Genomic DNA, 12,624 nt, shown 5'->3' with positions numbered 1-12,624 from the left:
CAGAAGGAGGCCAATCAGCCCATCAAGTTTGCACCAACAACAATCCCACTCAGGCCCTATCCCTGTAACCCAATGTATTGACCCTGCTGACAATGGACAATTTATCATGGCGAACCCATCTAACTCGCACATCTTTGGACTGTGAGAGGAAACCTGAGCGCCCAGAGGAAACCCATGCAGACATGGGGAGAATGAACCAACTCCATACAGACAGTGATCCAAGGCTGGAATTGAATCCAGGTCTCTGGCACTGTGCCACCGTGCTGCACCATGCCATCCCTTGTTTGTGTTATGTGAAATTATGATCTGAAAGGGCAGGAAGCAGATTCAATAATAACTTTTTTTTTAAAAAGGGGAATTGAAAAAGGGAGAGTTAACGGGGATACGGCATTGGAGTTAGATTAATTGGGTGACTAATGGAGTTTGCACATTCTCCTCGTGTCTATGTGGATTCCCTCCAGGAGGTTTAGTTTCCGCAAACAGTCCAAAATGTACAATTAAGTGGATTGACCATGCTAAATTGCCCCTTAGTGTCCAAAGATGTGTAGGTTAGGGGCATTAGTGGGATCAATGTGTGGGGTTATAGGGAAGGCAGGGGCTGGGCCTGGGTAAGATGCTCTGTTGGAGAGTCAGTGCTGACCCGATGGACCAAATAGCCTCTTTTTGCCCTGTATAGGGATTTTATGATTCATCTTTATGGAACGATGCAACATAACATTGTAAATGTGCAGGATGACTTGGTATTCTACCTGATCAGGAGTTTGTGCCAATTGTAATGGATATAATGGAGTTTAGAATTGGTTCAGTCAGCTGTCTTTATTTGATCTGCTTGACAGCTCTCAGCAATTTATGTGCAAATGCTGTAGAACGTTTTCTCAGTAATTCATGCTATCATCGGTCCCTTTTTAATTCACTGGTAATGTGATCTTGTGATAATTCTAACCAGCGGCATTAATGTGACTTAAATTCTTCTTCAATTGTTTTACAGGCAGAAATGATGAGGAGCCCCGTTAGGTCAGGTAATGGACATGAATTTGACAGATGGGGACAGGTTATTTCAGGCATGTATGCAAATATGAGGGGTGGGGTGCCAGGAGGTGAGGTTTAACATACTGTATAATATTAACTGCTTTTATGATCTTGTGTGCTTGTCAAGTGCATGATAATCAACCTTGTGTTCATAAAGCGTGGCTTCATAAATCTCTTTCCAATCGTGGGCTCCCCCACCTCTTCTCTAGCTCACTGATAGAGAATTGCTTTGATTGCTGTGTGTCGTAATCTAACTGCATTCAGCAAGAACAATTTGGAGCTATGGGCAGCATGGTGGCACAGCGGCTAGCACTGTTGCCTCATAGCGCCAGGGACCCGGGTTCAATTCTGGCCTCGGTTCACTGTCTGTGTGGAGTTTGCGCATTGTCCCCACGACTGCGTGCGTTTCCTCTGGGTGCTCCGGTTTCCTCCCACAGTCCAAAGATGTACAGGTTAAGTTGATTAGCTATGGTAAATTGATCCTTAGTGTCAGGGGATTAGCAGGGTAAAAAGCAGGGTTATGAGAATAGGGCCTGAGTGGGATTGTGGCTGGTGCAGACTCGACAGGCCAAAGGGCCTCCTTCTGCACTGTAGGGATTCTATGATTTTTTGCTACACACACCAACCATTCTAACCCAGCCCCTTTAGTTGGGTGCATGGTTCTTTCTTACTGGAAGCTACTTTGTTTATGACTTCGTTTCCATCAATTTCCTTGCCTTTTGGCTAAGATCATGTAGTCTCTGTTCTTATCAGCTTAATATTTGTTTTCATCCATCTCTTCTCTTGCATCCGTTTCATTCAAAAATTTTAAATGATTGGCTGGCAAAACTTAATTTGCAAAATGTAAGTACTCTTTCTCAGCCACTTCTGTGCAGTTGATTCCCTGTTACAGATGGATTTCCAGTTATAGATCCCCTGTTAGTTTCTACTTGGGTAGAAGTCTCCTGTGATGACTCACTATCCTTAAACCACACCATCTTACCACAAATCAATAAACCCTACTGGTTTTTGGGTTATATACTAGATAATAGCAAATCCAGGGAATTTCATGGTGAGGCCATGCTTGAGCCTTCACTCCTGCCCCCACTACCCCCGCCCAATTGCTGACAGCCACCGGGAATCCTTAGCTTCCGCCACTTTGTTTCAGGTTCATCTTCCACAGTTCAGCTGAGATCCCTCTACTCCCATTCCCTCCCCCAAATGCAACCAAAGTTCAGGAATACTTCCCTCCTTGGTGTTACTAAAAGTTAAGATCTCCCATGCAACAACACCCTGTTATAAAATGATGCATGTTCAGGTTGCTGGTAATGATCTGCATATGATCAAGGTCTATAACAAAGCAGAATAAATTTTGCTTAACAGCAACCAGGAGATCCCATGAAATTGTGTAGCCCTGCAGCCACTCCTGACAACAGTGGTATTTTTATGGTCCTATTAAGATTTGTGAGCGTATTTAGAATGTGTAACGTTCATCCATAACTCTTAATGAGTGTTTGATCGGCAAGACGTCAATTATTTGACCAGACATTGCAATGGAAGGAAGTATTATGTTGAGCACATTAATTATCTTGGTCCTCTAGGAGTTTGCTTGTATTTTCAATTCCAATAAGGAATGACACTTTTACATGAAACTGGAGAATCTGATACCTGTAGCAAGTGCTGAACTGACTGTATCTCAGATCCACAACCGCTGCAGTGTGGTTGTTTTTGTTCTGAATTTTCCTCCTTTGCTCTGCAGAGGAGGTTGTTACAGTGCTTACTCTAATATCTGAGGGAAGGTCCATATCAGCCAATAATGTAGAAGCTGCATTGCTGATCCTGTATGATCACCTGTTCATGGGAAAGACAAAATGGCAATCTCATTTCCTCTCTAGTGTCAAATCACCTCATAATGTACCCAGGCAATTAAGCCATATGCTCTGACTTCTTCATCTTCCCTTAGTTGAAGGGTAAGTCGCGAGGAGTAATAGGTTCAAGGTGAGGGGTGGGGGTAGGTGAGGAAAATCTTTTTTACCTAGAGGGTGGTGACAGTCTGGAATGTGCTGCCTGTGAGAGGGTGATAGAGATGAGTTACCTCACAAAGTACTTGGATGAGCACTTGGCACAACATAACATTCAAGGCTCTGGGCCAAGTGTTGGTAAATGTGATTAAGTGGGAGCTGTCAGTGCAGACTTGATGGGCCAGAGGGCTTCTTCTGGAATTAACCAGATGATGTAAGATGAGTACTCAAATCCTTTAAGCTTTTATTACCTGCTAGCAAGGAGAACAGACATAGTAAATTTCACTATGGTATTCTGTCAATTCATACAGAAAATGTAACAATTATAGTTCACTATATCTTGCTTGCTCTTTGGAATTTTGTTATTGAAAGGGTCTTATTTTCATCTTGTGGCCAAGGCTGGGAACATAGTGTTTATGAAACTAACACAAGGTTTAGATTTGTCACTTAACCTGAGTATGCAAGTGCTGGCCTCATTGAAGGCCTTTTTGCTAATAAGCATTTTCCATTACTTGACAGAGTTGTTTGTAATAACTTAATTTCCACAACTGTTGTAACTTTATTTTTCCGTACCAACATCTGCTGTTTTTAGCTGCTTTTTACTATAATTTCTCAAGTTCTGGCAATCTCATGGCACTTTATTTGAAGCGAGCATCTTTAATCTTGCAGAACAAAGTGAATTAAATATTTGGCCATAGCTGGAATTACAACTTAATTTCCACACACTGTATGTTTCTATGATTTTCCAATGTTCTGCTATTTGGTTTCCCGTCATTCATCCTCCACAAGTTTGAGCTAATCTATAGCTCTGCTGCTCATGCCCTGACTTGTGCTGTCTCTTTCATACACCATCAGTGTCCCCTCAAACTTTTTAATGAGCAGTACCTTTTCTTTGCATGGCTGACGACACATTATCTTAAAAGAGACAGCTTGTGTGTAGCCTGCACAGTTCCCTTCAGGTTGCTGCTGCATGGCTGCACTCCCCTGTTCCCCACCAACATCTTGATTTTAGAATTCTTACCTTCATGTTTCAAATCTTTCCATTACTTTTTTGCTTTTCTGCCTCTGTAACCATCAAGAATTCTACATTCCTCAAACGCTAACCTTTACCCAATCATAACAGCCAGGCATAGGCCGCCTGTCTCTGAAGTTTTGGAATTTCCTTGCTAAACCTCTCCACTGCTGCTTCCTTTTTAAGGTTCTGCTTAAAACCTACTTCTGACCAAGCTTTTCGTCACCTGTCCTGACCTCTCCTCCTTTGGCTCTTTTGTCTGATTACACTCATGCGTAGCACCTTGGCATGTTTTGCTATGTTGAAGACACGATACAAGTTATTGTTTTATTTCAGTACTCCATGAGAAAAAGAATGATGTCCTTGCACAAAATTTGAGGTTTACTGTGACTTAAAATGGAAACAGAGATTGAGGTTATGTTGCCTCTTTGGTTGCACAGAGGTGACAATTTGCACTCGTGTGATTGCCATGTTGATCTGCTGAACCAAGACTCCTTGATAAAATGAATGACTGGCACGTTGCTCCTTCCCGTTGTCTAATTTGTTCACTTTTCTGCCCCTTGTGTTTCAGTGCGAAAGCAAAGATATTCAAGAAGAGAAAGACTCTCTTTGTCTGCAGCTTCCTTTGCATCCAGTGCCATAAGCGACGTATGATCCTGTCCCGTCTACTTTTCACGCTCAAGAAATGGTATTGTTTTGATTTGTGCACCATACAGATTCCCTCTCCTGGATAATATCGTTCTGCTACATTGCCTGTGATGAGGGCCACGTTCCAGGTCACTGGTTTCATTGACACACTACTGGAACTGCAAACTGCAACAAACCTGTACAAGCAGGTTCTCTCCCCACTATCTAGCGTGGCTGTTCATTATCACTGGTCTTTTCTGTAGAGTCAGAAGTGACATGATGGTGAAATCAAAGGTTAATATGTAACCAAGAAAGCATTATTTATTTCCCAGTTGGAAACACTGTCCAGCTGTTCACCGAGAGATTGACCCGGTTACTAGACTTCACCTGGATTCTTCCTGACACATCCACCTTCAAATACTGCCAAAATTTAGAAGAGAGTTTTTATTTCCTCTCATTCCCTGGAGATGCTGACAATTCCTTTGGTAAAATTCCATAGATACTGACACCTCCAGTGCTTATTCTTTAGATGCTGAACTTGGGTCGTAACAAATCCTGGCTGAAAACCTCCATCTGTGCTGCCAGCTGGGGTTCTCCTGTGTTGTTGAAAGTGAACGGAGTTCGGGCCAGAACGTCGAATTCTCCATCCTCGCTCACAGTGGGGTAGGCACGGACAAGGTTGGAGAATGCCGCCCTCTATTTTTGTCTGTGGATTTAAGGCATCTGATCTTCTCCTCACCTGATAGTCGTACGCACAATTTTTCATTGTGGCAAATGTTATCTGCATTGAGGTTTCCGAATCAGAACAAATCTGGCATTCTGGTTTGTATGATTTTTATTTCATACTGGATTATTCTCTGAAGATAACTGGAGATGTGCTTTTGAATTGATCATAAAATGCAGCACAAATCACAAGTAATAGTATTCTTGTTCAAGTGAGAGAAGCTGTTGAGTTGCTGTTTTCACATTGTAGCAGACGCATCAGTAGCCAATATCTAACATTCACGGGGATCATTTGGTGGGGGAGATAATGCAAAAGTTCACGTGCGTTTGACCCACTTTGTCCGCCCACTGCAAAAGTTGTAATGTGTCGGCCTGATCCAGTTAGTAGCACTGCTGCCTCTTGGTAGAAGTTAAACGGAACCCCAATGCAAGACCTTGACTTCAGGAGCAAGTGCTGGCATGTTAAAGAGAAATCAGCCATCCAGTCCAATTCTAAACCCCAGATTCTGCCTGGTGCATTGGACTTTAGGTAGAAATTGCAATTACCTTATACCCATCCTGAGTGGGAGCTGGGGGTGGTGGTGTGCGATGACTTGTCTTTCTCTTCGGGTGCTTTAACCATTGCAACCCATCAGCAGGCCAACTGAGACCTCTAAGTGGCTACTTAAGGGCCTTCTCCTGCCGCTGCTGAAGGTTTACCCACACAGGAGAGGCCAAAGCCCTGTCTCAAGCCTGTCACCTAAGACCTGGTAAGCCTTGGTGTCAGCCTGGGCTCGCATTGCAATCTTATCTTTCCAACCATGCTCTCTGGAGATGCATAGTCTTATAATTTCTGTGAAAACGTTCAGGGAATAGGGTCTTGTCCTCAAAGATATATATTTCTTGCAATACCATTTCTTAGTTGCCTATCCTCTTAATCCAATGACATAGTACTTCATTCCCCTTTCCTTCATTTGTCAGTGCTTTCATGACTTTTTAAACCTCGCCACTGCATTTAAAAAGTTTGCTGTGAATGAAATAAACATTGTTGACAGCGAAAATGATAGCAAGCCAGATAACATGACTTTGATATGAATCCTTTATCGAAATACAAAAATAAATACAACCCCTTGCAAAGGGAACACATGCAAGAAGCCTTAACCAACATTAACAAAAGCAAAGGATTCTGGACATTTATCTCATAGCTGTTTGTGACTGCACAAAATTAGATCCTGCAGTTTCTACATTTGGACAATGTTTACACTTCATAAAAAGGAATTTTTGTTAATTACAAAATGCAAATTCTTCTCACTTCCAATGAGCGAGAATTAACTGTTTAGAATACGAGTGTTTGCAGACCATTACAATAACCATTTCAGTGTGTGTCCAACCGTTGAAAACAAAGCAAGGACAGCACCCAGAGATTCAAATAACCAACTAAGAGTTACAGAAACTATGGGATGCAACCGTACAAATCAGTAAGTGTTTCCTTTACTCATTTTGTTATATGGGCAGTACAGTGGCACACTGCTGTTTCACAGCGCCAGAGACCTGGATTTGATTTGATTCCCGGCTTGGGGCACTGTCGGTGCAGAATCTGCACGTTTTCCCTGTGTTTGCATGGGTTTCTTCTGGGTGCTCCAGTTTCCTCCCACAGTCTGAAAGACATGCTGTCCCTCAGTGTGCCCAAACAGAGTGTGGCGACTAAGGGATTTTCACTGTAACTTCACTGCAGTGTTAATGTAAGCCTACTTGTGACAATAATAAATAAACTTTACTTCTCCCAGTGCTGCTGATAAATGTATAAGGAGTGAACTAATAGTCTGATGCGGTTCATTTTGAGAGACATCGATCTTCTTAGGATTAAACCACTGTGAATATGTTGGGAGGAAATGGGGACAAGAGGAAAGTCAGACCCACATTTGTAGTGCAGTTGCTGTTCAACTGAGAATATCTTAATATTGTCCATTTTTCTAATAGTAAAATGACAATATTGGCAATAAGTTGTGAATTATTTGTAAGAGAGAAAAAAGGATTTGATCTCCAAGTGCTATGCAAGAATGAATGTGAATCTTGTATTATACTGATCAAGTGTGTTGCTTGCAACTAGCCAAATTGATTCAGTGTTAGCCGTTGCATGTTTTACTGCTGTCGTACAGCAAGATAGTTTCTCTGTTATTTGCCCAATAATTGTTTTATACTGATTTGAAAGCTGTTTTGTAATTGTTTTCAAATAAAAGGATTATTAACATCGACAGACATTTTCTTGTCTAAGTAACTTCTGTACCAACTCCATCGGTCTGAGAAAATTGACTGAGTAGTTGCTATTCTCCTAGTGCCCACTGAGTGGTGCACTAGAGTTGTTTGGTTGATGGCCATCTTTTTTTTCACATCCCTCTCCCATTGGTTGGGGGAAAATTGGTCGTCGGGTCATAGACTAAAATCATGAATAGGTCACTGAGACAGTGGGACGGCGGCACGGGCTCGTTGGGCCGAAGGGCCTGTTTCCCGTGCTGTGTTGTTCTTTGTTCTTTGTCAAAGAGCTTTCCGTAGGAACCATACCGCTGATCTGCTGAGGGGCCTGCGTAACATGGATAGTAGCCTTCTTTCTAAGGCGGCACACTGGTTAGCACTGCTGCCACAGAGCCAGGGACCCAGGTTCAATTTCCGACTTGGGTCACTGTCTGTGTGGCTTCTGCACGTTTTCCCTATGTCTGTGTGAGTTTCCTCCAGGTGCTCCGGTTTCTTTCCACAGTCTGAAAGATGTGCTGATTAGGATGCATTGGCGTGCTAAATTCTCCCTAAGGGTACCTGAACAGGTGCTGGAGTGTGGTGACTGGAAGATTTTCACAATAACTTCATTGCAGTGTTAATGTAAGTCGATTATTAAGTAAACTTTTGTTTCCTGCATTGGTGTAGCAGTTGGTCATTCAGCTGGTTGATCTCCATCTTAACTTGGTTCAGTAATCTTTAATACCCTTACCCAACAAAAATCTGTTGTTCTTTAGTTTGGACATTTTCAATTGATCCCCATTCCCTGAGCCTCTGTAGATTTTTACTGGAAAATTGTATTCCAGTATTTTGAGTCCAAAGACGTGCGGGTTAGGTTGATTGGCCATGTTAAATTGACCCTGGTGTCATGGAGAGCAGTAGAGTAAATGTGTGGGGTTACAGGAATAAGGTCTGGGCGGGATGTGATCAGTGCAGACTCAATGGGCTGCACAGACTCAATGGTGCCCTTCTCTACTGAAGGGCTTCATAGGACCCTACAGTGCAGAAACAGGCCCTTCGGCCCATCGAGTCTGCACCAAACACAATCCTACCCAGGCCCTACCCCCATTTCCTTACATATTATACCCACTAATCCCTCTAACCTACGCATCCCTGGACACTAAGGGGCAATTTCTTAGCACGGCCAATCAACCTAACCCGCACATCTTTGGACTGTGGGAGGAAACCGGAGTACCCGGAGGAAACCCACGCAGACACGAGGAGAATGTGCAAACTCCACACAGACAGTGACCCGAGCCGGGAATAGGACCCTGGAGCAGCAGTGCTAACCACTGTGCTACCGTAGTAGTGCTTCCAGATACTAGCGCTGGGCTACCTAGCATTCATTTAAGATTATGTCCCTTTTTCATGGGATCCCTCATTTAAAAGGAGCACCTAGATGGTTGCAGGTTAAAATTTGGCGACAAAATTTGGCCCTTGGAAAGTGAAAAATTGAGGTGACAGACCGCAGTTGTTTGGTGGGGCCCACTCGCATCACTTGTACCGGCAATCACTTTCTTTAACTCTGGATAGAACGCTCAGGATTTGCTGGAGAAATCGTCACCACCACCACCACAGTCCTGCCCCCAATTGAGACATCAAGGTACAGGCAAGAGAAACATCCATAATAAAACATCAAAATTAGGCAAGGTGGTCAGCAGGAAACAGAAAACAGATTCTGCCCCACCAACCTCAGCATTTCCGTACTCGGGACAGGCTAGAATTTCTGTGCTTTCAACTGAGGGGTGGCACGGTGTCCCAGTGGTTAGCACTGCTGTCTCACATCGCCAGGGACCCAATTTGATTCCTTGCTTGGGTCACTGTGTGGAATTTGCAAGTTCTCCCAGCATCTGCGTGGGTTTTCTCCGGATGCTCTGATTTTCTCCCACGGTCCAAAGATGTGCGGGTTAGGTCGACTGGCCACGCTAAAAATGATTCTGGTGTCAGGGGCATTAGCAGGGTCAATGTGTGGGGTTACGGGAAGAGGACCTAGGAGGGATTGTAGTTGGTACAGGCTTGATGAGCTGAATGGCTTCCTTCTGCACTGTAGGGATTCTATGAATTAAATATAGCCTGTGTACTTGCGTTCAAGGACTCATTCATCCAAGACATTCATTGAAACACTCAACAATCTTCCTCGTTGTTGCACTTGTGGAGTCCAGATCAGATGAAGCTCTGATGAAGGGTCATCCAGACTGGAAGCGTTGGCTCCTTCACAGATGCTGTCAGACCTGCTGAGACTTTCTGTTTTTGTTTCCGATTCATGTCTCAGCAGGATCTTGCTTTTATCAGATGAAGCCAGGTTAGAGAGTGGAGAAAATTGCTACAGGATGTGCAAATAGATTTCAGTTAAAGACACAAATTCTGTCCTTTGTTTATTCATATTGGCAATTAAAAATCACAGAATTGTTACATTGTCAAAGGAGCCCATCATATCTGCACTGGCTTTCTGAATGAGCAATACACTGAGTGCCATTCTCCCACCTACCCCTTATAACTCTGCACATTTTTCCTTTTCAGGTAACCATGTAATTTCCTGTTGAATGCTTCGATTGAACCTGCCTTTGATCCAACATCCATATTTATAATAGAAACTATTCATAGTGCCTACACTGTATGTGTGTGTTAGCCTGTCTGTGTGTGTGTGTATGTGTGTGTGTGCGTGTGTATCAGCGTGTGTGTGTGAGCATCAGAATAGGAACTGGAGTAGGCTGTTTGGCCCTTCAAGCCTGCTCTGACATGCAGTGAGATCACCTCTAATCATAGAAACCCTACAGTGCAGAAGGAAGCCTTTCAGCACCAACAATAGTCCATCCAGGCCCTAGTACCATAACCCCACATATTTACCCTACTAATCCCCCTGACATTAAAGGGCCAATTAGCATAGCCAATCCACCTAACCCGCACATCTTTGGACTGTAGGAGAAACCCATGCAGACACAGGGAGAACATGCTAACCCCACCCACACTGTCAGCTGAGGCCGGAATTGAACCCGGGTCCCTGGTGCTGTGAAGCAGCAGAGCTGACCATACAATCTTCTGCCTCAACCTAACTTTTCCACCCTATACACATTTTCTGGGGTAGAGAATTTTAAAGCAATTTCTCCTCTGTTTTGTCTTGGCTGAGATGAATACATGTAAATCGACTACCGATATGTAAATCGATCTCAAACTATCACATCATCAGCTTAGGGTGCCAATTTCTTTGAATGCTGGTACAGTTTGGGTTACCACCACCTATTTTTTCTCTCTCATGCCAGTTATGGGCTATCATTTGCTGCAAGAACACCAAAGAGGATAATGTGACTAGATGCCTCAAAGATCAAGGACAACTGGCTTATGTGGGCACTGTGCATTGGCAGGGAGGAGTGTTGATGAGGTTGGGGGGGGGGGGGGGGGGGGGGTGATGGTTTGAGGATGATGCTGGTGCCGGGGGGGGGTGTTGCATATTGAAAATCTATGAAATAGCTGCAAATGTGATGATGTTGGGGGAGGGGGGGGTGGCTACATGTGGGTTCTAAGTGACATTCCTGGGTGACAAGGGCAGAATGCCAAGGGGAAACAGGGGGCATTGACCCTTGCAGATCCTAGGAGGTCATTGGTCTTTTTTTGACGTGGAACCCCCATCCTTTTTCTCAAGCTCTGATAATGACCAGCGCTGTCACCACCTTCCAGGTGGGATTGCTACCTTGCTAGAGTGCTTCCTTCCAATCTGAGGGTAGATTGTTGCCCATCACCTCTTGACTGCATCCAGTAATTGAGAGGGTCACCACTGGGAATCTGGACACTGGTTTTCTGGCTACCGTCCATATTTAAATGCGGCGTCCCCTTGACTGAAGTGCTCAGATGAGCCAGAAACAGACAGCAGATCAGACACTTGGCACCTCACTTGCAGGGGCATTTTTCTTGAGGAAATAATGTTTCTTTAAAGTGCCTAATGATTGTGAATGAATCACGCCACCAGTGTCAGTGGGAATTATACCGATTTTCACACCGGATTGATGCCTTGGCTGGAATGTTCTGGCCATTTAGGCTGGCGGGATTTTCCGGTCCCGCTGCAGCGAATGGAGATTGTACTGAGCGCTGTGGATGGAGAAAGAACGGCTACAACAATGATCTCATAACAATAATGGCTTTAAAATGGCCACCCTGGCTGAGAGTGAAGCATGCTGGGAATTTTAGTCAATTTGTAGATTAAAACCAGATGCAGGTGGTAAAGAGGCTCTGGTCTGAGAGCTGTGATCTGAAGATTCCTGTGTTAGTCAAATCAGAGAAGTTGTTTACATTTACTGAGACATTGTGGCTTTGATTTTTATGGCTGCTACATGTGGGACATGATAAAATGAACTAAGCATCATGGCATCATTCAAAAGTAGTTTCACTGGATGTGCAAGCCATGTGATCTGTTTCTGGTGCCACAATTGGCTGGATGAAAGAGAATCTTCTGGAAGCAAGTGCAGAATTGTGGATAAAAGACATGAGTTCCTTGTTTGGCAGCGATAACTCAGAAAAGACCAACCATCACAACAAAGCTTGTACCCTAAAAGATGCTTCAGAGAGAAGAAAATTGATTCTACATTGAGGATATTTCTTGGTCAAGGTTTTCCTAAACTCAGTAGTATCTATTTTCAGTTAAATAGTTACGGTTGATGTTTAGTTAGCGTTGAAGTGCAGTTTAAGAGTTAAAGTTCAGTTGAAAGCTGATGTTCAGTTAAAGTTCAGTAAAATGTTAATGAGATGCAACTGTTTATGTCTGAGTTGGTACTAGAAGTGTGAGTAAAGAAATAATTGAATTACTGTCCTTGTTTATCTCATTAAGCTGGAATGCTTGGAAGGTGGTTCAATTATACCTGCGTAACAGCGCCAAGTTCTCCACCTTTGCTGACAGTGGCAAAGGGCATGAATGGCCGGAAGTTTCCGCCCATTGTCATTTTTTTGGGAAGATTCTGCCCATGATCCCTGTTAAAGCATCGACTGAGTCTA

At 43.6% G+C, this 12,624-nt stretch overlaps 1 protein-coding gene across 2 annotated transcripts in view; it reads left to right on the top strand.

The window, feature by feature from the left end:
- The window catches only part of c30h1orf159 (chromosome 30 C1orf159 homolog), a 30,667-nt gene extending 23,042 nt beyond the window's left edge, over positions 1-7,625 (top strand). For both annotated transcript variants that reach the window (XM_080215308.1, XM_080215306.1), the window contains exons 8-9: positions 989-1,019; positions 4,613-7,625. In XM_080215308.1, coding sequence (XP_080071434.1) covers positions 989-1,019; positions 4,613-4,695 — 114 coding nt within the window. In that variant the 3' untranslated portion in view covers positions 4,696-7,625. The remainder of the gene's footprint in view (positions 1-988; positions 1,020-4,612) is intronic.
- Positions 7,626-12,624: the final 4,999 nt, after the last annotated feature.

The sequence above is a fragment of the Carcharhinus amblyrhynchos genome, chromosome 30 (assembly GCF_965287045.1).
Source record: "Carcharhinus amblyrhynchos chromosome 30, sCarAmb.v2.hapA, whole genome shotgun sequence".
In the NCBI taxonomy this organism is placed as follows: domain Eukaryota; kingdom Metazoa; phylum Chordata; class Chondrichthyes; order Carcharhiniformes; family Carcharhinidae; genus Carcharhinus; species Carcharhinus amblyrhynchos.
Note: the sequence above shows the minus strand (reverse complement) of the source record. Positions and strands in the feature narration are given on the sequence as shown.